General features: G+C 35.0%; 1 protein-coding gene across 4 annotated transcripts in view; it reads right to left on the reverse strand.

The window, feature by feature from the left end:
• Positions 1–911: 911 nt before the first annotated feature.
• Positions 912–27,816, reverse strand: part of LOC117400588 (serine/threonine-protein kinase Nek7) — a 57,719-nt gene continuing 30,814 nt past the window's right edge. For 3 of the 4 annotated variants that reach the window (XM_059031785.1, XM_034000777.3, XM_059031784.1), the window contains 3 exons: positions 21,347–21,441; positions 5,929–6,042; positions 912–3,673 (listed from right to left, as the gene is read on the reverse strand). In XM_059031785.1, the coding sequence (XP_058887768.1) occupies positions 3,563–3,673; positions 5,929–6,042; positions 21,347–21,441 (320 nt within the window). In that variant the 3' untranslated portion in view covers positions 912–3,562. Of the gene's footprint in view, positions 3,674–5,928; positions 6,043–18,732; positions 19,272–21,346; positions 21,442–27,816 lie in introns of those variants that run through there. The other variant, XM_059031786.1, reaches the window with a different exon arrangement.

The raw sequence follows: 27,816 nt of genomic DNA on the forward strand, positions 1-27,816 counted from the left end.
CTGTGGAGAAGCAGTAACCAGGAGGAGCACAGAGCACGCCCAGAAGAATAGTGGCCATTGTTCTGGATAGAGGTGTAACAATATACTATATATATGTCTGAATATGATTCACAGGTCATTAGTTGCTTGACATAATATTGACATAATATTGAATATTGCTTGATAGGATATAAATCAGGTAAATTATTATTATTATTTTTAATACCCAACTTACAGCTTTTCTGGTCCTTTGCTGCTAGGCATCAAGAAGTATTAAATGCTGTAAACTATAACCGCCACTAGATAGCTTTATCAATCAGCTCAATAAATTTGCCATCTGCAATATTTATTTTCATGATAACCGGTGTAGATTATGATTATAAATAACAACAATGAACACTCAAGCTTGGACAGATTCTCCTAAATTAGTTGGTATACTATAATCATTTTTATTTTAGAGAAAGAAATATCCTTTAAAGTGCATATTATATCCTTACAAATTGTATATTATAATGTATTATGATGTATACTTTTGTATAATGATTGTAAGGATAATTAATAAAGAAGAGTATTATTTTGATAATATATTCAAAACAATTACGAGTACTAAAAAATGCAATACACTAGTCAGCGAGTTTTTAATTTGAAGATTAAATAAAGCAGAACCCTTTGGTCCCTAGTGGCTTGCATAGTAGAAGTACTACAGTCATGCTAGTGTGGTTCGAATCTTGTTTGCACCAAGTTACAAATTTATACTGGGGTCCACTTCAAGCACTGCATTGGTCTTTCAGAGCTTACCATCCAAGTTAGAATACCATTTTTAAAATGATGCAATAAATACACATGCAGAAAACATGCAGGAACACACGACGGGGATGTTTTGCAAAAATTAGATCTACTGCTCACAAAATAACAAGGTTTGAATGTCTCTATTTAAAGCATAACAAAAATACTTTTTTTTTTATTCATGACAACAAGTTAACATGAATCAATGTTACTGTAATATAATTATTTATAATGCAACTTATATACCATGATACATGCGGTATAGTCACAGCAACACCTACAGTATGCAGCTAATGGTACTTTGTGGTAGAAGCACAATGCATGTTATTTTTTTTTTTTTTATATATAAACAATTACTGGTCAAGAGCTTTACACATAGAGATACTCAAAAGGATTGGCATTACAGTTTAATATGAACCTTTAATTGAATGTCATTAATGGTATAATTCGTGAACACAACCATGAAAAAAAGGTCAAAAATTGGTATAAATTTAGATTGCACTTTCTACTGTCAACAAATCAAAGTACCTACAAGTATTTTTCTTGCTTTAACCAGATTCAATTGTATTTTTTTTCTTATTTCTGTACAGCATCCAGTTACCCTGGATTTTCTAAATAAACAATCCTTTTGAGTTTACAAACAGAAAACACTGAATATATACTTTTTCATATAAATATATGAACGGTATTGCTTTGGGGGAAAAAAAAAAATACGAGATGAATCACTAATTTTCAGTTTGGTATTCTGGTCATTACACTCATTAGTAAATAATGCTTCCTTACACAGCAAGTGTTTTTTTTTTTTTTTTTTTTTTTTTTTTTTAGCAAAAGGGAACACAGGATAAGCAACATTACTGAATTCAAGAAGTAACTCAACTCCACTTTTGAAAATCAGATTGTGCATTTTAGGTAGTTATTCATTTTACAAATTAATTGTTTCTTATGGACATGCACGTGTCAAACAGCAAAACTAAATCACTCACTTTGCGTAAAATTGAATTTAGAATAGTTGGACAACATTAGCTCACTCACATAAAATAATTATCAGCCAAAAGAATCATATTGTGCAAAACATTAGCCTACATTAGCTATTTAACACATTAAACAAACATACACAATACAAAATAAAAAATATTTACGATAGTTTAGTAACAGTTGTAAAGTCACATTTGTTGCTTTACACAAGTGCATTGTGCATGTATGGGAATTGAGAAGTTGTAACTGTTACTAAAAACATAGGAGAAGTATGTGTGAGAAGAGAGTACCAATCAAATATTTGATTTTTCTTTTTTTTTTGTAGATAGGGTGGATTATTTTATATGCTTTTACAAGATAAAATTCTCTCTCCATGAAATTTCAGTTATTAATCTACAGTTTAATTTATTTTATATTTAACACTGTTTATACTATACATTTCTAGGGCATCTTTGTCAAAATCTTAAAGCATCTGCTAATTCTGTAATAGGTTATTGTACTGGAGATGCTAAGCTGATTTTGAATTAAATATGTTTTAACATTCCTCACTGTACAACAGTTCAGGTGTTTCTTTGCATATGTCCCGTTTTACAACTTGAAACTTCAAAACACATTTCAGATCATTTTCATGTTTTAATTTAGAGGCTTATGGATTACAAAATTAATACTAAGAGTACATGAAGAGCTCTGTTGTGTCTTCTCCCATGCAATTCTACAAAAAAGGTAGGATTATGGGATATCAAGTTCATCTGGAGACTCTTCATGAGCAGAGAATAAGCAAGAAGCTTCACTACAGAAAGGTATGCACAGTTTGAACAACAACGCAAGAAGAGTACAAGTAATTCCATGGTATGGAATATAGAAGCTCTGCAATTAATAAGGCACATAGTATAGTTTGAGAGATAGGTATAGTAAAAGGTAGGAGTTGTACATTACAGTGAGCAGTAACTGGACCATATTTGGACAATTTATGTAAATCAGCCGCCACTTTTTAAAATTATTACTGCATTCGTTTGACAGGATGGAATGCTTAACAGGAATTTATACTCAATAGTGAATCTCATTTAGAGCCAAATTGGTATTTGATTTAACCGATGGAGCTTATATCTTGTGTAAACTTTGTCATTTTCTGAATTAATACTTTTGCACTTCGAGTAAAGCAGGCACCATTTCTACTTTCAAAATACATTTTCTGCCAGCAATCCAACACTACCAAGAGTACCAGATTTTTAAGCAACTTCAAATTGGAAGCACACATCGCCAGTTTGATTTTACTGAATTACCCAAAAGTAAACACAGTGTAAAAGTACACCACAGCCACTGTAATGTTTTCTATAATAAAAATGGATTATATTGGCATGTGTCAAAACTACTAACATTTAAAACTAAAGCAAAAAAAAAATAAAAAATACAAAAAACAATAAAATAGACATTTACAGCTTTTCCCTAACTGTAATGGAATTCAAATTCTTTATATGAAATAAACAGTTTAAAGTTCTGATGTCAATAACAGAACACAAACCAAGCAAGTAGAATAATAAGTGTGTCATTCCATTTGTATTTCCACTAAAACTCGTAAAAAACAAACAAAATATATATATATATATATATATTTCTTTGTCTTTCTACTGTATGTCTGCATAAGGCATCTAAAAACCTGTTTGAGAGTAACACCCAGTACTACACCCTTCTTGGGCTTCATTAGTAAACACCCGGCTTCCGTTAAGCACCAGAAGTAAAACAGTTGAAGTACTCAATGTGTCCCAATGATATCTGTAGCACTGTCTTTGGGGGTGAAATCTTCTGCCCCGTTTCTTGATTCTTAGCTCCCTGAGGTAAAAGCCTGCATCCTCTTCGCTACATCATACACATAAGCAATATCGGGCCGTTTCTCCGGATCAGGGTTGATGCACAGATCTACTAGCTTTCTCAGCTAAAAGATACAACAGAAGAGAAGAAAAAGTCAATTTTTCATGGCTTAAATAAATAAAATGTTACTTGATATATAGAATTGAAGACATTCAATAAATATATTTTGCTTATAAATTAAAACAATAATTTGACCTGATTTTGTTCATCTAGAACTTCCCCTTTACATGTTAAGTGTATACACAACTTAAAAGGCGTTTGTTGACAAAGAGAGAGAGAGAGAGAGAGAGAGAGAGAGAGAGAGAGAGAGAGAGAGAGAGAGAGAGAGAGAGAGAGAGAAGATAAGATGGGTTTCAGTGAGTTACAGGAAAATAATTCCATCTAGGGTTTCTGTGACGTCATAAATTACGAGACCGAAGGTCGAGTAATTTATAAACTGTCACAGAAACACGAGATGGAATTGTTTTCCTCTAACTCACTGAAGAGGCCCATCTATTATTTTTTATAAACACATGGATACTCTTGTGATGCAAAATATTTAAAAAGACAAGGTTCAGCAGTACAGTTGTTTTTTTTTTTTTTTTAAACGTAGTGTTTCAGTGCTGTACAGACATCCGTTAGTGCTTTTTTTTTTTTTTTTTTTAAATGTATTCTCATTCTGTTGACAACGAAGTGACATTTTGTGTTTGAATTGAAAGTAATGGTCTCGAGGAGTCGAATGGGTCAAAGTTCAAGTATATTTTCCTCTGGAGGAATTATCACTTTTTGACGTCACTACTGTGGTATTATGCCTTTTTTTTCGAATGGCTCAGGATGCAAATATAGCCTTCATCCATGTGTATATATATATTAGATCAAAGAGCCAGCTGCCCAATGTTTCGATATATTGTACATATCATTCTAATATATATATATATATATATATATATATATATATATATATATATATATATATATATATATATATATTTGCAACTACTTAGACTGGGCTTGCAAAGGTTGTGATTCTGCCTTTGGAAGCTTCCATCTGTGCTATATCCTGGCAATTGCCCCTTGTACATGAAGCACTGCACCCCCCACACACCCAACTTCACACTTAAATGCAGTAAGAGACTGAGCGGAGCAGCCCTGAAGGCAGGCTGACTTCAACCAACTACTAGTGGCATCATCATTAAAATCCTGCGCAAGGTCACCATGGCAACCGTCTGCTGAGGCTCCTCCGCTGCGCTCGGCATCTCCTAATCAGTTAGCATGTGAAATGTAAATTTAGACAGTCTGAAAATTAGTCAAGAAGAATAGGGGATGAGGATGCAGATATGTGAAATATTCATGCGCTTCTCAGCGGGGAAATAAGAAGGGAGACAGTGTAAATGACACAACAAAGAACGTCTTCTGACAGATTTCCGAATCATTGTTTACACCCCAAATGTATTTCCAGGCCTCTAGAATGGAAGTTGGCTGAAGGAACCCCCCAATTCTGCCACAGCAGAAGAAAGGAGTAATTAACAATGGCAATAAAATATAAACACAGATAAATAGGACACTCACAAACTCCATCATAAAAACACACTTTTAATTTTAATAAAAGACTGAAAAAGAATGCTCTTATTAATTAATGTACTCTGCTGGTTAAACCATTTAGCACAAAATAACTCTATATTGAGTGTGTGACTCATGAAAGCCACACAAAACAGTTTAAAAATGTCTTATCAGTTTATATTTAGTAAATTGTGACTGTCATTTCCCTGAATGGGAGCCAGGCCCCTGTAAGCGCGCCTCGAAGAAGTAAAAATAGAGAGAGATCCCAGGAAGCAGTGTGATTTTAACCTTTATCACAGGAGTGAAAATACCTATTCAGTTATAAAACCTTCTAACAAAGCTTCAGAAGGCATTTTCTGTCCAACTTCCACATTTACATTTTCCTGATTAAAGATGGCTGGCAGACCGGAATCCAAGACCTGTACTCTGCCTATTGGCATTTAGAGTAAATCTCAATAAAAGCAGAATAAAAGAATGAATAAGAATGCCAAATGTCAAAATTAGATAAATAGTTCCTAAGAGACTCAAACACATCAAAAGATAGAAGACAATGAATGTTAAACGTGTCAAGATCAGTGAAATTGTAATGTGGGCCAGAACAGTTTAGCATGGTGTAATCTAGACCTGCTCACGTAAGAAAAATATACATTTAAACCTATTAAGAGTCCACAAGGATAGTAAGAACAAAGTTGATGCCAATGTGGTTTTGTCAGTCGTAAGTTCAGGGTTTTAGTTGACCAGCTGGTTAGTGTATACCAATTCATAGGGGGAAAAAAATACCTCTTCTGAATAATGATCGGACGGAAGAGGAGGGTAGTCGCACTGCTCAATCTTCTTACACAGAGAGTAGAGATTCATCTTATCTCCATAAAATGGGCTCTGTAAAGCAGCCATCTGTAAAAAATAAATAAAGTTGTAGGGAAATCAATTTACATTAGGAAGGGATTGACATGGCCCAATCTTACTACAGCATGTACTGATCAATTATGTCAAGTGAACTATTGCACACACAAACTGACCATTGCGCTTGTATGACCGATTAATTGGAGGTAATAAATCACATTGGGGAATATTTCTCCAGGATGCTTACCATCTTGAATTGTCCCTAAATGATGTGTATTAAAAGATTAAATGTGGTTAGAACAGGCTCTAGCATTTTATAAACAGTTTTTGTGTTATAAGCCCAAGCTTAAGAGGTCATCCATGTAGGTATTTCCTGCAAAAAGTTGTCAGTATAATAAACTTATTTGGTATTTTCTGGAACTACAATTGAGCTTTCTTATTATGTTCGTAACCCCACACTGCTGCAAGTAGTAGCAAGAACATGTTTGTACCCCCTAACTCTTGAGAGCTGGTAAGTCAATTGGGTCTTTTCTGATGTTGTAGAAAAATGTAGCAAATACCCCAATGAGTCATATTTAACTATACAATGAAATGCTGTTGTGGGGAAATGCTCTTTTAATTTGAAATACTCTCAATCTAGACATTGAATATATGACATTAATTCTCAGAGGTGGTGTTGCCTTGAGCTATTTTTATCCGATTCAAAAGGCAGACTTGATGGAGACAAAAATAAAAGCACAACTACTTTCACAGCATTGTTCTCTAATTTCACTTTTGTAAAAAAAAAAAAAAAAATTACTGAAAATGAAAGAAACAGGTTAAGGATATATATGAACATGCTTGATTTAGATAGGATAAAATATTGCAAATTGCTCAATAATATTATATGTGGAAAGTACTAGGAGGAATTCAGTTTTACTTTTAAAAACACTAAATCTACTTAATCAAATACAAGCATTATTTCAAAATATGCATGGTCAGTTCACAGTAGTTTTATTGTGTAACGCAACAAATAAAGCATGGATACCCAGCTGATCATAAGAAGCGAGAACACCTCTGAGATGTGGAAGCACTCTGCCAAAGGTTCAGCTGATCACATCCTCATTAGCTGTGAAAGCCTTAGGATTGCAACAAACAGATCATATGGCTCCAAGCCAGGAGATACTATGTTCAAAAGAAACATTTGCATGGAGATTTAAAAAATGTAAATAACAAAAAACTGTTCCTACAGATGGTGTTGGCAAAACTTTTAATGGGCTAAATTCTTAAAGGGATGGTTGGGAACTTAATGCAAATTTAGGGTACAATGAAATACTAACTCATTTAAAGTCATGCCACTTGGAAGCCAGTTTATTGGCCCTAACTTTGTATTTCAACATTATAAGGATACCATCTTCTTACCTAGAGTAGTAATAGTTTATTTGGATTGAAAAACAAAGAACCTAGAGCCCAAACATTATATTAGAGGACTTAAAAGCGCCAACACTGGTCTGGCATGGCTGTGGAGAGTTTTGTTGGTCTGTTCAAATGGAGAATGTAACAAAACTGAACGACAGCACAGAGAATGGACCAATAATTTATTTTAGACAGCGCTTGATCCATAGACATCCACTACCCCCCTGACATTAATGAAAGAGGGTCCCCGATTGATGTTAAAAAAAAAAGATAAAAGAAAAAACATAAATCCACACAGTATACTCGTAGACCTTCACTATAGATTTTTACTTGAATTTATCCTGTTGATTATCTTCGCACTAATTTATGAATCTATTCAGTCATTCATTAACCTCCTGCCATTAAACATCTTAAAATTGTTACTTTGTATTATCAAACATTTATGTATGGAAAGGACTGTTTTCCGAATTCATGCTGTCACCCATAATGAGCAGAAGCACAGCACCAAATTAAATATAAGGCAAGATGCTTACAATCTAGCTGAGAAGACACCATTTTGAATCAGGAACCTAAAAATAAACACCACAGAACACCACATTTATGTCCACTTACAATGTCACCTCAGAGCAACCACTATCGCTTGGAGTTTCCACAAACAGTAGAAGCAGATACTGAGATCAGTACCACTGTTAATATATAAAGGTACTTCTCAATATCAAGTTGATGAAGCTTGCGTAAACAAAAGTATTCATTTAATTGCAGCTTAGAAAGAGATTATTGGGGAGAATTATTAGAACTGCAGTGTCCTGATAAAACAGGACACAGAGACAATATTTATAGATTGTATCCATCCAGGCAGCACAAACACACACAATTTAAACTTGTGGGCTTATTTTGAAATGTCCTCAAATGGTTATCTTGGTTTTAACTTGCATTTTAAAAATGCATTGAGGCATGACAAAAAAAAAAACAGTTTTTGGAAAATGTATTTATTAAAAGAAGTCTACCGAGAGCAATGCCCTCTTAGGAAACATCAGTTTGGAAAATCAAAAGCATATTAATGTAAAAATTCTACAACTTTAAAAATGACAATGACAACAACTTAGATATCAATTTAATAAGGCAACAGCAACCACGGCAGACAGCAGTGGCACTTGGAGGTGTCACCTCATCAACACTTGTAAAGCTGTTGGCATCTCTCCCCCCCTCCCCATTTAGACAAGATCTGGAGGCAATTTCAAGTTAACAACGAATAGTTTGTTAGGCATCACTTTATTTTGTGTTGCTGAAACTGTGGCTAACTATCCTTTATGTATCAACTTTTTTTTTTTTTTTTTAAATAAACTGAAGCCAGCTCATAAAATGTTTTGTGAGGCAGAGCTGCAGCTTCATCTTAGGAATCCTGTCCAAGCTTCTAAATCCTTCAAGCACAACAGTGTGAAGACTGCACTGAGAGCAGCACTGCCCCAGAGTCAGTCACCCTTCTCTGCGTGTGCTAATAAGTCTGATTTTGAAAGGACAATGTGTACATTCCCCAGACAGACAAGAGTGTGTGTGAAACACCCTAGCCCATCCTGTGCTACTTGGTGAGCTTCAATAGGGACAGGACAAGCTGAAAATGGCTCATCTGTCTGGTTCTCTTTCAAAATTGTGTTAACTCTTACGTCTCCATACCAATATCATAACAGATCTGTTCCACTGCATAATGCAAATGACAAATGGCTTGTGTACAATCTGTTTGAACATTTATGACATTAGAACCACCCATCTCACTAAAGAGAACATCTTGTGGCAATCTAACAGCAATTTCAATTATCAGAAGTAAAAAAATAAATACAAAAAAACCACGAGACCCTATCACAAAAAATATATATATAATATATAATATATATATATATTAATAAGGAATGGAATATCTGGACAGCAACTATACTCTGTAATACTGAGTTTGCAGAGACTGCTGTCATAAGTTGTATGACACCCAATTTAAATGAATTGTTACAGTAAAAAGACCATGCATTGAGCTTTTCCTGCAGCTGCTGAGATTCGGTTTTAACTGCATCTTCACATGAATTCAGGACATTTAGGTTATTCGGAAAGCAAAGCTTTAGATGCATTTGCTGGTGACAGTAATTGCTTATGTAAGAGTTTCCTTAAAATCATTATATTTGGAAGCACAGCATCTGAGTATAGTATCTCATAATAATGCTTACAGTCACAAAACACAGCAGCCCTGTGGGAAGCTATATCATCAAAAAGATCTATGTCATCATCACTGTAACAAAAAAATAAAATAATTAAAACCCACTGTTTGCCATAATTACTCTTGGTTTTGCAATACATTTTTTCATATTCAGCAGCTGGATATTTAGGAATATGATTTTATTATACTACTACTGTATTCACCTAACAATGTATATCTGTACGTGTGGGTTTTGAGTAAGGGGAGGAGGTGTTAAAGTGTTTTGAGATAAAATGTTCAGGAACAGTAAAGGGTTAAACAAGGACTACTGTATTTTCATGCATCTCCTGCTTTGACAGATGAAAAATGTCAACTGTCCTGTTTTTATTTTCAAGTTTTTGCACTATTCATCTGGTTCATTAGTGCATCTCGCTGCTGCCCCTGACAGCTGCTCGCCCTCTACTCCCAGCAGCTGAATTTTTCAGGCTAATTTGATCCTCCACACCGAGACGATCGCTGAAATGATTGACTTGCTCCCTGACCTCCAGGGCCCGACTTTTCCTGATTAGTATTCTGGGGCTGTGCAAGGTACAAGAGCCTGCTGTCTGTCTTCAGGGCTGGTGGCGGAACTCTCTCTTCTTTATCGTACGCCACCAACCTACAACCTCACGAGGAGGCAACCGCTGCTCTGAACAATAAAGCAAATGTGTAATAACCACTTTCCCTATGTAAAGGTCCCATGTAGGAGACCGATTCTGCCATTATCTTAATTAATATTGATCTTTTTTTTTTCCTTTCTGTGCATGCCAATTAAAGTCTTTTTTCCCTCTGTGGGTAAAGGTTATAAAATCAAGTGTGAAGAAATTCAAATGCTTCTAATATAAAAACCCATTGTTATTTTATTGTACCAGCCTTCACGAAAACTTTTATGATATATTTATCAGACCACACATTTCATTCATTTAACACACGTTCAGCAGGACTGTAATTAAAGATATATACCGTAAGTGATTATTTGACTTTTCTTGATCCCCTACCTTCAGTTATGGGCCTCCCCTCAGTTCTTATTCTTTTAGATTTAAGTGCAGCTTTCGACACTATTGATCATTCAATTCTGATTGAACGCCTTGAGAACCTCATAGGATTGTCTGGAAGTGTTCGGTCTTGGTTTAAATCCTCTCTCTCAAATAAGTCACAATATGTTAAAATTGGGGACGACTCCTCTCTTCTACCTGAAGTGGTGTCCCGCAGGGCTCCGTTCTTGGGCCGATCTTGTTTTCTTTATATATGCTACCCTTGGGCAATATTGCTCGCAGACATGTTGTAAACTTTCACTTCTATGCCGATGACACTCAACTATACCTATCTCTGAAACCAGGTGACACTGCAGCTGTAAATATTCTGACTACATGCCTCGCTGACATTAAGCTATGGATGTCAAAACACTGCCTATTGTTAAACTCAGATATAACAGAGGTAATGTTGCTAGCTTCAAAAAAACTTAAGTAAGACCAACCATTGTGCATCTACTGGAAACATCTTCCCTTTTGCACTGAAGGCTGAAATGAGAAACTTGGGTGTACTTTTTGACCCAGTTCTTGGAGATATTAGGAGAGTAATTAAAGTGTCTTTCTTTCATCTTAGAAATATTTCCAAAATAAGACGTTCTCTTTCACTACAAGACGCAGAGAGACTGATGCATGCCTTTGTAACCTCTAGAATTGATTATTGTAATTGTCTATTCTCTGGCATTCCAAGTCAAGTTTTATCCTGTTTCCAACTTCTACAAATGCTGCTGCCAGGATTTTAACTAAAACAAGAAAGTATGACCATATTACACCGGTGTCCCAGGAAATAAGTTGATCGGGAAATAAGTTGATCAAGCTCTAGAATTTAAAGGGGAGGTTCCATTGTTTCTAATGTAAACGAGCCTAGGCTAGGAAATAAGTCGATCAAGCCCAGGAAATAAGTTGATCGGATATATTAATGAACAATAAATAATTTAAAATTAATTTTGTAAGTATAATTTATATAAATTAGTAGATCGGATTTATTCGGCAGTATGCTGCTAGATAAGATGTGAATATCGCTTTAGATCCGATATATTAGCCTAACAAAAATGCATAATTTAAAATGACTTTTGTACGTATAATTTACATTAACATGAAGATCGGATATATTCGACAGTATTACGCTAGATAAGGGAATGTGAATATCGCTTGATATATATTAGCAGCAAATAAATAATTTAAAATGAATTGTATTGTATGATTGTACATTTCTGATTGTGTATTTGTTTGTGTAACAAATGTTAACTAGCAAAATGTGTTACTTACTGACGTTATTTTGCATTTCTGGAGGTGTTTTTGTTTTGGGACGCACTACAGTATGGACAGCAGGTATGCGAGCGATTGTCCAAAAGTTAAAGCATGAGTTTCAATCATGGAAAAAATTAAGCTCCATGCTGCGATTACTAACTAGGCCACGGTGCACATCAATCACATGATGTACTTGAAAAACGTTGCTTATACAGTATTATTATTTTATATTTGTTCTTTCATTTATTTTTACATACAAAACTTTGTATAATTAGGACAGAAAATGAACAGGAGACTGGTTATCATAGTGCATGCATTTCAATTACAAGTCTGGGAAGAAACAAAACATGAATTAGATAAAAACTAAAGAGTTAACATCTTTGCTAAACCGTGGTAAATACCTGTAGTTCAATACCAACCAAGATAGCTATTGTAAGAAACAGAGATCATACAGTATATAGGCTACTGTATATCAGCATGATTTTAAAAATGGTAAATTCCTGTAGTGCACAACCATGTAAGACATATAAAGAGAAAGAGATATAGTATATTGAACTAAAGTGATTTATCACGATTTAAAATCATGTAGATATACACATATATACTGTATGATCTCCCTTCCTCACAAATCTTCTCTTAGTAATACGATATATTACTGCAAGGAATACAATTGTCACGTTTACGAAGAATATGGCATTTATGTTAATGTACTGTGTGCAAACATGAGTTTTTTTTTTTTATTCCCAACCTGAGAACACAATTCCTTTCTAAAAAAAAACTTTCGTATGGCTATTTGTGGTTAATTTTCTTCACCCTATCCTAATTTAAAAACCACAACTCTCTTTTTTTTTTTTTTAACTGGCAGTGGTATGCCTACGTTTTGCCACGTCTAAACTGTAGTAAAGTTACAGCTATACTAATATTAAAATGTAAAAATACGAATTTGTCTTACTAATATTATGGATGCAGCATGTCATTAGATTATATTACAGATTGACAACATTTTGACGTGTAAAATAATTTAATATATAAATAAATCTCCGCAATCACACATAAACTACATCCGATTGACAACGACATTATAGAAACATAAAAAGACAGGGGTTTAAACAATTTACCATATAAAGAGACGTCGATCACACATTTTGAAGTTTATATGAAAAGACAGTGGCACAAACACACATCAACATACATAGTCTAATAAATAAAACGGCCAGATAAAAATAAAAAGCCATGCAGTGAACCTCCCCTTTAATCAAACTGTAGCCCCGCCTTACTTTTGTCTACTTTTGCCTTACTGCGCTTGCGCGATCAACTTATTTCCCGGTCAACTTATTTCCTACGACACCGGTATTGGCAGCCCTACATTGGCTTCCAGTTCGGTTTCGGGCTGATTTTAAGCTTCTGCTCATAACCTACAACGCTTTACATGATCTGGCTCCCTCTTGCCTTAATGATCTTCTAATTCCATATGTTTCGAGGCAGCCTCTCCAATCCCAGGATACCAGGCTGCTCACGATTCCCAAAATTTAAAAAACTAGTATTGGTGGCAGAGCTTTCAGTTACAGGGCCCCTAAATTATGGAACGATTTGCCCATTTCTGTAAGGGAAGCACGAATGGTTGCAGCTTTTAAATTAAGACTGAAGACACATTTTTATAATCTATCTATCTTAAAATGATTGTTTTCTTTTATTGTCTATGGTTTTATTGTTTCCCTGATCTTGTTTTTATTTATATGTTTTATCTACTTATTTATGCATTTAATTTCATTGCATTATTGTTTTATTGATCTTGTTTTTATTTACTTCTGTTTTATCTATTTATTTAGGCATTTACTCTCCTGCTCATGTATTTTCATTTACTGTGATTATTGCATTCCCTGCTTGTATTTTCTGTTTCAGCCACGAGGCATTGCTTTTGTGAAAGGCACTATATTAAATAAAGGTTGATTGATTGATTGTTGAACAGATTGATCAGAAACGGAATCCCTATGCCTTATTTGTTATTGTACCAACATTCTCTACCTCTGTTTAAATGGCAGTATAGCATAACATTTGAAGGTGCACAGTAAGAGTACACACAGTCAAGCAAGTAAGATCATGAATATTTTAATATTTTTTTGAAAAGACTGGTGGTCAAGCCCCACCTATTTTAGTATGTTTGAATGGACTGTCTAAGCACCAAAGTTCTAAGCATCATGTTTAACAAGCTACAGTATACACAAAGTAAACTGATATAATTGCTGCAAGTCATTTACTGTAGTCTGGTTGGATGGTACAGATGTGCGAATTTAGAAAAGTTACACAAACCTTAGTACTTTGGAAAGCAAGTTGAAATACTGACTTCAATCCCCATTTTATTAGATAATGCAAAACATAAGGATGCGGAGCACAACTTGCTATAAATCTATAACCTTTTAAAAAAGACTAGTAAAAGAATGGGATGTTTTTCTTAACTGTCAAGTAAAAATGGTTTTCCATGTTCCATTTAAGTCTGGTAATGTGCAGTTTGAAAAAGAAAAGAATTGAAACAGCGCAGGAAGATGCATCTCACCTGTCTTGTTCACTTCACAAGAAAATGTTTGATAATGTGTTATTTAGGTTTGGCCTGGAAATGTAAACTTATAAATATTATTTCCAAACCTTTTTTTTTTTTTTTAATTCTAAATGCAACACTGCTTTGTAATATCACTTAATGTCTAGTATCACTTTTTTTTGTAATTGCATTTCTGGATTTCCATTTGGTTGATTATTCTAATCTGTGGGTATGATGAATGTTTCTTTCAATCACTGTAGGTAACTTTTTCAGGGGATCCTTTCATAAGATAGCACATCATTTACCACTCTTAAGGGCAGTTTCAGTACTATGACCTGGGCAAAAACCTGAAATTTTCACATAAACATTATGTACAGCAAGAAATGTGTTATGCTGGTTCGCTACTACCCTCTCCAAGACTTCAGATAAGAAGGGGAGATTGGAAATAGGTCTATAGTTGTGAAGAACGTTTAGGTCTAAAGTAGTTTTTTTAAGCAGGGGTTGTACCGCAGCAACCTTAAACAAATCTGGAACAAAACCAGATGAGAGTGAATTGTTAATAATGCTTAAAATGCCAGAATCAAATCATAGAGAATGCTTCTTCAAGTAATCTTGTGGGAACAGGATCTGAAACACAGGTAGTAGATTTCGTCTTAACCAAGTCAGTTAAATCTGACTGGTTAATCAGAGAAAAAGCTACAAAAGACTGGCCTGGGGCAGCAGGACCTGAGGAATATTTTGAATGTTAGAGGATGAATGCTCCAAGCTGGGTGCACTATCCGAAATCGGATTTGTTTCTAGAAGGGCTGAGTAATAGGCGGATCTAGCTGAGGACAGCACAGCCTTATAGTTCAACACACTCTTTCCAAGCAAGAAAGAAAACCTTTTCATTTTCATTCAAATTTATGACATGTTTGCTTAAATATACATGTTGTATCATGAACCATGGTGAGAATCTTTTAGAAACCACTTTTTATATTTTAATGGCAATGGTATCCAAGATATTACTTAGAGTGTTGTTATAGTTATTAACCAGCACATCCACTGATGCTGATTGAATAAAGGCTGAGGTTACTTCTAGGAATTTAGCAGTGGTGTTGGAATTGAGAGATCGAGTTTTTATAAGTTGTGGCGAAGGTATTATTGGATTTGGTATTAATAGTTAAAAAATGGTAGCAAAGTGATCTGAAACTGTAAGATCAGAAATATGCAGGTTCTGGAGGTCGACACCAAGCATTATAAAGTCCAGTGTGTGGCCATGGATATAGGTCGGGCCAGGGGCATGCTGGGTAAAGCCAACAGAATCAAGTAATAAGATAAAATCTTTTCCAAGAGGATCTAGGTTTACATCAACATGTACATTAATCACCTAACATCACAATCCTATCATACTTGACAGCAAGTGTTGATAAAAGTTCACCAAACTCAGATAAAACCAGAGTTGGATCTAGGAGGATGATAAATAAATACAACCGGAACAGGGGTTGGACCACAAACAACAAAGGATAGAATTTCAAATGATGAATAACCTTCTGTGTTCTCATTTTTAAGATCAAATTCCTTGCCGAAAATTGTGGCAATGCCACCACCATGACCCACAGAACCTGCCTTCTGAAAGAAAGAAAAGCCTGTGGGACAGGCCTCTACTAGTGTTATATTGTCATCCTGCTTCAACCACGTTTCAACTAAGGTTACAATATCTATATTGTAAAGTTGTTGATTAGGAGAGATTTATTATTCAGAGACCTTATGTTTAATAATGCTAGGCGGAGAGGGGTCGATGCAGGACTAATAGGCTTGTCACTTTGAATACAAAGCTGAGGTTTGTGAGTTGCTTCACCAAATGACATACCAAGTAATGCTGTGCTTACGTTGGCAAGGGGTGGTTGAACGGAAGAGATAGGGATGCATGTAAAATTATTGTCATGCATTATTACAGTAATTCTAAATGTTTTGTGTCAATATGAATGTGCCTTTCCTATTTGGGTGCAGACCATCTCTTTTAAAAGATCCCTAGTCTTTCCCAAAAACTATCCCAAGCCTAGGTTCTCTAAGGCACACCATTTAGATAGCCAGCGATTCAGAGAGAAGTGTCTACTAAAGGGTTCACTTCCCCTCCTAACTATGGGGAGAGGGCCAGAGATATATTTTTTTTGCTTTTAGACAGAGTGATTTAAAATGATCCTTAAGAATCTCAGATTTTCTAAATCTAATATTGTCCTCACATGAATAATCAGCCCAAATACTTGACCACGGTGACTAAACAGGTTTTCCAATTTAGCAGCAACATCCACGACTCTGTTGTGTGTTTGCAAGTATACTGATGTAAGGTATACCTGACGCTGTATGTATTTCCGTAAATCTAAACACATATTTATGCCGATATGTTATGGTGTATACATTTCCAAACCATGTGGGCAAATTTAAAATTCTTTGTTCAAAAGAGAGAATGCAGATCCAGGTTTTGAACTACTGCCTTCTGGGAAACAACACTGTCTCATTCTAATGATGCATATCCACAATAAGGAGGGAGGAATAGGAAACTGGTTGATTTAGCTTAACCCTATTAGAAATCTTGGTGACCTTTATCACCTCCTTGGACATGGTGACCAAGGACTACTGGGCTTCGTGAACAAATACACTTTAATTTTAGAATTAAACTTAACTGGTGCAAAGGTTCAGAGTCCATGTAAAATTAAACTGATGGTCTTGGCTTAGCCTGTTGCAGTTGTACAATCATAACACCAAAAATTTGACAAATGCAAATATTTAGAATACACTGCTATAGTAAAAATGTTGTATTCTGGTATACTGTTATTGCCGCTAAACCATTTGAGTGTCTTTGGAATCAGGAAGCAGCATCAGTTTTCACTATAGCGCTAGATTTAAAATATTTGCACACCCGAATTAAAGTGTAAAAAACAATATTCCATTAAATTAAATAAACACAAAAAAGAAATGCCACTTTTATTATTTATAAATTCAACACTATTGAGTATTAGTTATGGATGATCCTTTTAAATATACTTAAATTGAACATGAGCGTTCAAAGAAACAGTGTATTTAAAACATGTGGTCGTAAATTAAGAGCATGAAAAGATAATCATATTTGTTTTAATTGTAAAAATTTAACAAGCAGCTGGGGTAATGTTTAGGACCAGGGAAGACTTAAAAAGAACAAGCAGAAATTCATGATTTATGTATATATAAAATATAAAACAACCAGAAAGACAGCTGCATTTTTAAACAAGATACACCCCACCAGCTATTTCAACAAGTGCTATTAAAGACAGTTTAAAAAGACTTCAAAAGAACATGTAATCCATATAAATGCAGATTCATTGATTTGCACACTGCCTGTCTTTAATATACAGACAGTTTGCTATGAAAATAATTCTTGTGAATCGCAGATCATGCTGATTGCCAGCTGTTTAGTTTACTGTGGCCTTTTTCTCAGGATTATAAAACCAACACCAAAACTTCAGAGATGAAAATTCTTTTGTGCATGAGTCTTCTTACCCACATTAATAAAATTCCAGTTTTTTTTTTTTTTTTCTTGTGAAATGTCAACATGGAAGGGGTTTTGTGTGTCAAATAATGGTATCACAGGCCAATTTTTATTTTAAAAAAAGAAAATGAAAAAAAGTTTGTGAAATAAAAACAGAATATGATGGCTATTGATTCTGCTACTAACACTAGATAGGGACATTCAAAATCCATTCAGCTTTATTAGATGTGTATCATCCAGAACCAGGGATAATTTATGTCGTTCTGAGGTAACTCTTGGATTATTTTTTTCCTAGTCCCTTTCTCAAAACATCCATACTATTTAAACCAAATTCTGTCTTGGGGGGGAAATGGCAAATGAAACCATTATCATCTGGGAAATAACCCAATGCCCTGGAGATTTAATGTGGTGAAAACGGCAGCTATTTTTCAAAACTTCTTTTGATTTGTTTATCATTCCTTTAGCTGCTTTACACTGCTATAAACACCAGTCTACACCAAAACAAAGCAGAGAATGTAATGCATCCGCTCCACTTCCAGTTAAGATGTCAATAAGGCACCCGCACAGTGACTGTATACGGCATTGACTACTTCTGTTATCTGCCAAAAGACAGGTCAGATTAAGTAATTTAGTTTAATTAATAAAAAGATATACAGGATGGTGAAAATAATAAATATCTATATACAGTACATACGTAAGCAATAAGGCACGACAGGGTATGTGATATACTCTAATACTCTTTGTAAAAACGCTTTTTTAAATTAACAAAAAGTAATTTTTATTAAAACATCCTTCTGCCTAAAACTTTGCTAAGAGAAAAGTTCCATATAACTTTTTTTTTTAATAAAACCAAAATCTTCCTCACAAGACTGCGACAGTATCAGGTGACAGTGCTGTCTTTTTGTTTCGTTTTTTTAATCGTTCTTTGTTATGCAGGGTATCCATACCAGGTTTGTGCTACCGCTTCACAGTGGCGAGAAAGACTTTATTTGCATTATGGATGAATGCCCGGTTACTTCTCAAACTGACTTGCAGGTTACGACTAGACAATGTGGAGAACTACTTTGCCAGTGTTAAGAAACAATTTAAAGCAATGCAGGGCACAGCAGAAGAGATGATACCATCGTACCTGGACACATTTATGTGGAGAGAAAGGTATGGCAGGAATAGTCGAGAAGCATTTATAAATAATCTGCATCAGATTACAGCTGCGCAGGGGGTGGGACCGGTGACAGCAGGCAGGGCAGGAGATGCAACCAATCAGAGGAGAACTGAGAGCGAGACGGGGGCAGTGGCAAAAAACATCCATTTAACCACCAGTCTCTTAAAAAGCTGAAAACGCTGTAGTAGGGAGAAGCAGAATGATCAGAATGGCAAGTTTTGAATTGACTACCTACTTTTGCTTTTTTTCACTACTTTAATTAATCACTGGTGTCCGATTCAGACATTCAATATCTCATGTACACTTCGCTTTCCCAAAAGGTCAACATCTACATAAATCTCGCCAGTCATGTTTATTGCAATAAATTCCAATATGTCTGCTTTTTTTTTTTTTTAATTCTACTGGCGTATGGATATCTAACAGTGACTTTCCCCTTTTTGAGTGGCCAACCCATAGTAATATGCTATAATAGCAACACCTCCATGTGACCTGTTTTGACCAATCGGGATAAGAGTATTTAAAAATAACCATTTTATACTAAATGATACAATGAATAGAATTGGGTTTGTCTGGTACGATTAAGGCAACAATCTATCATGATATTAAAACCAACAAGCCCCTGACATGGCATATATAATATTCTAATAAATACCAAAACAAGTCTATTTTAGTGTACCTCTTAGCCTTTACCATGTGATCTAATCTCGGATTAGTCTAGTGAAGTCTTTGTTTCAAGTCATGTGATGTGACATGAGATGCAATTCTCAACATGAAATCATCCTCCCCACAACCCACATGAATCAGTGGTATTGTTTACAGGACTGCCCAGGAATGAAGCAAACAGCACCAAGGGATCTGAAATGCAAACTTGGTTTGTCTCTTCTCACGGACGTGTCTGACTTGAGTTAACTGCTAGGCAAGCACAGTGCGAGACAGGTGCATTGTGGGAGACTAATTAGTAACAAGAGCAATAGTCTCTGTACAGTTTAGAGTTGGAATCTCTGCGTTTGCAGCCTGAGGCTCTTTGGGAGTTGTAGTTTCTATTGAATTACCAAAAACACAGCTAACAACATTACACACAGGGAATCAAAAGGAACATCAAGTGCTTTCCTTTCAGTGATTTAAGTTTTATTATGGGAAAGCTGAATAACCAAACACCATTTTTCCTCCTTAGCTTTTCACCAGTGCTGGCTTTTCTTTATGTTTTTGATGATTCACTCAACATGATGTGGCTGGCCTCTCAACTTCCTTATCAACGATTCTTATAAGCGGTTTATTCTTAAAAGTGGACCGATATGATTACTGTGGTGAAGTGCTGCAGAATCGGTATGTTAGTTTGAGAATGAAAGCTTTGTTCCCTGCAGTGTAAAGGGTTGACCACTAGATGTCATGAGTTCCCGCATGTATGCACAGGGACCACACAAAGTATTGTTTAGTTAGTGCTCCAACTGAAAGCTAGGTTTATTTTGTTTGTTTTATTAGCGGTTGTTTCCCCACCGTACTGTAAGAAAAAATAAAACCAACACCAGTTTAAACCAAGACTCCAGCCTGATCATTGACACTGCCCTCGGCCACATCACATTACAATTAGCAAAAACACCTCTGCGTGTCAGCAGTTTAAACACAGTATACAAATGTCAATGGTGCTCAATCACTGAAGGCAATACATCAAAACAAGTCCTTGTGGGTAAGCAACTTGTTATATGATCACGATTATGATTACTCAAGGCTGCAAAATCATATTTTACTACAGTATACTTGAAAAGCAATCGTCTCGTGAGGGTGCCTAGTTTAACTGCTGTGCGGTGTTACATGTAATGACCTTTGAATTAAAATGACATTACAGTACAGTATTTTACTGTCAGGACTACCACTGCATTTAAGCATCTGTGGCTACTTATTTTCTGTTGTGATGCAAATCTCACAGTTTTTCATTAAGTGGAGATGCAAAGGTTTTTTTATTTATTTATTCATTTATTTATTTATTTTTAAAGTGTAATTATAGTACATTGTAGTACAGCACTGAAGTCATTTAAGCAAAACTACATTAGTTATTTACAACATATGTAAATGTGTCAAAATCATTTTCCAAAGCTCTTCAGATATTCTACAGATTTCCGTTTCATATTGCTTTCCTCGTAAAAATGTGACACTGTAATTTCATGATAGATACCACATCTTAATAAGGGTAGTATTACATCTCATAAAGTAAAGCAACATCAGTATATCAGGTTGGTGGTATTTTATAGTTTACCTCATAGAGCAAGCAGCCTAGTGACCAGATGTCAGATTTGAAGTTATATCCATTTTCATGTATCCTCTCTGGAGACATGTAATAAGGGGTACCCACTGGAACACAAAAACACAGAAGAAATATCTTAGTTCTAGAATTCATAATTTAATGTAGATCCCTGAGATTACGTCTGGCAATGCCTAGACATGTATTACATTTTGAAAACTACAACTAAATATTGTTGAATTTAAAGCACTTTATTAAAAGAATAGATACTGCATCTAGTATTGCTTTTTGAGGGACTGAATTTAAAAATGTATCTAAGAATTATATTTACAGCAAACAGAATCAGTAAAAGCCCACCTTTTTATAAAAATGCTATCCATTCTGAAATATATTTCATTCAATCCGTCCTGATAATAAATACAAGGTACAGCCTGACAGGCTATTTTTTAATTGCAAAGGAATTGCATTAAAAAAATTGTACAATAGCCTTCATAGTATTAGCATTTACAGACTCCAATTAGTAATGAATTGGAAATTACAGCTTAAATCTACCCATATTTTACAGTTGAATTAAATGCAATATAAAAATGAATAATACATAAAAAGTTTGCATTTTAAACACATACAATAACATGTAACTCATGCCCCGCCTAATTTCATTCTACTGCTGTTGCAGTTATAGCTTCCCACCACAAGGTGCAAGAGATGAAAATCAATGAGTTATTATTATTATTATTATTTATTATTATTATTATTATTATTATTATTATTATTATTATTAGTTGTTTATTTAGCAGACGCCTTTATCCAAGGCGACTTACAGAGGGTGTGTGAACTATGCATCAGCTGCAGAGTCACTAACAACTACGTCTCACCCGAAAGACGGAGCACAAGGAGGTTAAGCGGCTTGCTCAGGGTCACACAATGAGTCAGTGGCTGAGGTGGGATTTGTTAGTTATTCACAGAAATTGTATTTTAAAATGATTACTCCAAAATCAAAATTCCTAATTTTAAAATTGTATAGCTCCCCTCCCTCTCCTAATGTTGCTCAACCTTTTATTCAAACACTGTTTGTGCTACAGACCTGTGGTAGAAAATTATATTTGCAAGACAATCAAAGGATGATGCCCCTTAAAGTGTTTGGCCTTTGACCTTCGGGGGAAACCCTAAAAATAAAAAATACCATGGAACAGTCAAGGTCTCTGCTTCTTATGTGCAACATTTTAGGAAGGTAATATGTTTGGTTTGCTGTGAAAAGAAATCTGAACCTAACCTGGCCCCCTCCATTTCAAATAAATCTGAATAATCAGGTAAAAAATTCCAGTGAAATTTTCTGCAACAAAAATGTAATTAGACTCAGATGACATGACCAAAGGAATAACACATCACCATGCAATTTCCAATAACATGACACCTAGCACAAATCTGTAGCACAAACCGTTTTTGAGTAAAAGGTTAATTAACATTAGGGATGACCAGCCTATGTCAGAACTTAGATTACACATATTTTATTACCAAAATCAGGCAGGGGCGAAATTACAGACATTACTAACATTAGGTAGATATATTAGGCATGCTTAAAATTCAAAAGGTAGAGCACAGCAGTCATGCTAAAGAATCAAGTGCAGTTAACATATTTATTGACTGGTGAAATACAATTCAAAGTTGCAGCAGTATGTCCACTGCTTTGTAATGTCATATTTTCACAAAACATTCAAACATTAAAGCTGCAGTGTGCAGTGCAAAAGCACATCATGAAAAAAACACATTTGTAGGTGAAAAACACTAGAATAAAAGTCGCTACATTTAAAAAACATATAAACAATTGAAATGTTCGGTCCACTAAAATAAAAGGTTACATAATCTGTGTAAGTAAGAAAGTGAAGTGTCCAGTGTAGCACCCAAAGTAACACTATAGCATTAAAATGTTCAATACAAAAAAATGCCTGACTTGCCAAAAAAAAAAATATCCAAAATATGGATTGTAGTGCAACAGAAAAGCATAACCAATCAGAACACAGTCTATCATCTGCTCGAAACTGCCAAACTCTTCGTCATCTGAACCTTCATTATTGATGATGCAAGCAATAGTCTAAATCATCAATGCCCAGAGAAACTACTTCTAGGCAGTTTTTTTCTATTCACGTAAGCCGCGATATTTCCCCTCAGGCATTATTTCCGCATGGTTATTAAAAACCGGAAAATAATGACGAAAATTTTACTTTCAGCCAAAACTTGGGGAGGGGAGAGGGCAATCATTCAAACCAGGGGCATTGACTCTGCAGAATCCGGTATATACTTTCAAATCAGGTTTCTGTGTTGATCTAGAAATTAGAAAGGGACAAAGTCAAAGATCCACCCTTTTCTTTGCCAAAAGACTAATTGACAGTGAGTAATGTTCAGACAGGCAGCTGTAGAAAATCCACAGGGGGCAGGTAAAACACAGAAGTTTGAAGGATCATAGTTTACCAAAAGCAAAAGTAATTCCTACCAGCAGATCAAGGAAAGCTTCTGAAACATTAGGGGGTAGATAGGAGCGTAAAAGATTGATGATAGGAAAAATACAGACAAATGCTGGCAGTTTAGCCCTAGTACAACACCTTAAATGCACTACAGTCTAAAATCTCCTGTGGCCATCCGAGTGAAAGAAATCAAACACCACAGGTATATAAAACACATTGCATAGGAAGATGCAGATCATTAAGATTACAGTAAGATTTAACCTTGTTAAGCATTTTGCTGTTGAAATATACAAAATCAGTACATTTCTCTTCAGTTTAATCATCCACTTTGCACTCATATGCACACCTATCTTTAGGTTAAGGTAATTAGTACTACTCTTTGTGGAGACTGTTCGGATTAAATGTAAATATGGACTGCAATAATTTTTTCACTTTTATATAACTGGTTTCTTCCTGAATGGCTTTTGTTTTGCTCTTCTTTTTTTGCAATTTAAAGGGGAATCAGCCCTGGATCAAAAAGCTCAGATTACTACGATTTTGCAGTTTGTATCTGCAGGCAGCTCAGATGCTGAAAGAGAAAGTTAAAAGGCTACGTCTTGGCTTCTAAAGCAGAGAATTGACAGGCGTATAACACAGCCTCCTGGACCCCATACGCTGCACATCCCAGTGTTCTACAGTGCAGGTTTGTCTCATTACAGCTACAACTGTCAAGCCCCCCTGCAGAGTGAGGCTTTTGTCTATTCACCCAAAGGGAAAGGCAAGTACAGGGTCTGTATGCCCCTGGGTGAATTTAACCTGCCATGTAGAAACCTATGAATTTCAGACCCTGGCAAGTTTAAGCTTAGTAAATCACAGAAGAGAAATAAAGCACTGTAATGGGTCTTATAAGAAAGGCAAACACAAGTTCATTAATAAACATTAAAAAGATTATGTAATTTGTTATATCAGCTTTAAAAATCACTTAATATTTGAAATGTAAAGTGTTCACAAAAACTATTCACAATAATCTGTAAGTGGAATATAATATTTTATTGTACAGTGATTGTGTTTTGTTTTTTTTTGTTTCTTTTTTTATTTGCCTGGAGCATTTTACAGAATTACAGCAAAGGGTGCACATTCACAAAGATGGACAAAATGAGGTAAAATAAACAAGCATTTTTATTAATATTTAAAGAATAAATGGCTTAATATACAACATATTGACTGTTCTTAAAAAGGGTTTTCTTTTTTGTATTTTTGTCTACACATCTGCGACAAAACAGGATTGGTTTTTTTTTGTTTTTTTTTTTACATTAACAGTGTTAAAGGATTTAAATCTAGTTTGATAATATGGAAAAACATCCATATTAACACTTCCTATAAACCTAACTAAACTACATTTCCCAACATACATCAGGTGAAAACCAGGCCTAAACTATGCGAGATGCAAAACAAGAGCAAATGGACAATATATTTTGTACTAGGGGTGCACTGATAAATCGGTAGCCTATCAGCATGGCAACGACATAAGGAAAAAAAAAAAACACAAAATCGACTAATTGTCAGTTTTTATTATTTTAGCCGATAATGTACATCGATATTCATGCTTCAATTTCTTCCAGCACAGAATTTACTGTCTGGGAAGGTGTGCTTACTAATGAGAACACGAGACTGTCATTTTCCTTGCAGTGCGATCAACCTGCAGTAAATGTGTCTCAAAAGAGCGGTGTTTGGAATTTTTTTTAAATATCTGAAGACAGCAATAGGAGCTGTGTGCAGCAGAACAGACTTGATGCTACATTAAATCCAACGATGAACTGCGAGTAGAATGTTATTATTACTACTACACAATGTACCTTTTGTAATTTTTGTTGATCTTACTTAATCTGCATTGGTTGCGAGTGTATTCGGCGGCATTTTGAATGAGAAATTGATTACTGTGCCGTCTTTTAAGTAACAAATTCAAGTTTGAACTGGAAATTTTATATTTTAACATATTTTTTTTGATTAAGTGAACAATTTAAGTTGTGCTGCATTTTGAAGCAGTGTATGCTAAAAATAAAAATTTAACGAAAGTTGTTGTAGTTGACATTGCGTAGGCTACATTTTTCTTTTCTACTGTACAGTATAGGTAGAAGTTATAATACACAATATTTGACAGCAAGTGGCTATAAAAGTTAATGTCACATTATAGATTTTTTCTACCAAAGTCTTTTTACTAGTACAAATGCAAAATGTTATTTTTGTGACTATGTTATAAAACAAATGTATAAATTGCTGTCAATCATAATATAATACAACGTTATTCTTTGTATTCATTTTCTGAAGTAAATGCAACAGGTAAACAATACCTGCTCATTTTTGTCATTAATACACAAGTAAGTGATATCTGTTCATTTTTAACATTTATAAAAATGTCATGTTCTAGTAGTTTACAATAGTTTACCTGCACTTATTATCGGTATCGGCAGATAAGGGTAGATAACCATCGGCTATCAGTATCGGCCAAGAAAATCTTTATCGGTGCACCCCTATTTGGTAAAGCAACTAAAATCAAGAAAAATATACTTTAGTTTTATTTAACAGCGATAATATGTTTTGCTACTATCCTTGTCATTTACATTTGCCAATGTTAGCTTCATATTCGTACAGCTATCGGTGCCAGTAATTACATTTTTATTCTCCTTCATTTCAGGTACCATCTTTCTGAGAGAGAGTGAGAGAAAAAAAAGCTTTCTTTTTTTTTTTTCTAATGTAGCAACATTCTTTTATGTTTTGTCTGCATCTCTTTTTCTACGTTGTACCTGGTGGAAAAGCGACTTGTTTTTCTTGTGCTTTAGTCTCACGGGTCAGCTCAAACAGTTTCACGCTGTCTTCATGAAGGGTTTTCAGGTACTGTGAAGCATGATCTTTTGAAATTACAGTATATTCCATGTGCACAATTTATCTTGTAGGTTTTAGGTGGCTGCTGTTGGGTACCCAAAGTATTTCTGAAGGGAAAATACTTTTCTTTGTGAAAAAAATCACCTAGTTGTGCAAATTTCTGTGGCGATTAATGGTTTTCTCCTTCCATTGCTGAATTCTGCACTGCTCTATCACAGAATCCTGGAGGGACTGTCTAGTACTGCACAGAGGCTAGCCCAGTTTACATAGAGAGGGTGCTGTACTGCTTTTCATTCATGCTCAGCTTTCATTATTTTTGTAGTTAATGTTTATTCCTTCTGCAGTTTTATCAGTCTCCAGTGGCAGAGAGTTAAAGCACAGAGCATCAAACCACTGAACCACTAGGCAAACTACTGCAGTGTCTACAGGGTTAGAAACTCCTGCTCGCCTAAGTCAAATTAAATCTGATGAGGACTAGTTGATGCCTGTGTCTCAGTAGTACTCTGGGTGAGTACTTAATAAAACAAATGTACACATATACTCTCACATTCAGTATTGCAGGAAAGTCAATTCTCTAACAGGGTGCAGCAGTGGTGAATAAGCATTTCACAAATAATGCTTAGAAAAGAGTCACTCGGAACTGAAACATTCCCTTCATCTCCCCAGCAATGCCAAACCCACTTTATAATAATAATAATAATAATAATAATAATAATAATAATAATAATAATAATAATAATAATAATAACAATAACAACAACATCTTTATTTTTATATAGCAACTTTCATAGTGGACCATCATCACAAAGCTCTTTACAAAGGTAGGCTGTGAACTGTGCATTATATGCAGAGTCACTTACAATAGGACACTGATTGAACATCTCATCTGCAGGATGGAGCACAAGAAGTTTAAGTGACTTGCTCGGGGTCACACAGTGTGTCCGTCAGTGGCAGGGTGGGATTTGAACCGGTGACCTTTTGGTTTCAAGCCTTGGACTTTAACCACTGGACCACACTGCCTCCTAATGACTTTTTACTTTTGTGTTTGAGTTTACTGAAATGCGTTTCATCTTTTGAAGTAAGTGTAAAGTCATTTTACAGTAATGTGTTGATTTATACCGGGTTACAACCCTGACTGAATATGCCATTAGCAAAGGGGGG

The sequence above is a fragment of the Acipenser ruthenus genome, chromosome 10 (genome assembly GCF_902713425.1).
Source record: "Acipenser ruthenus chromosome 10, fAciRut3.2 maternal haplotype, whole genome shotgun sequence".
Lineage (NCBI taxonomy): Eukaryota > Metazoa > Chordata > Actinopteri > Acipenseriformes > Acipenseridae > Acipenser > Acipenser ruthenus.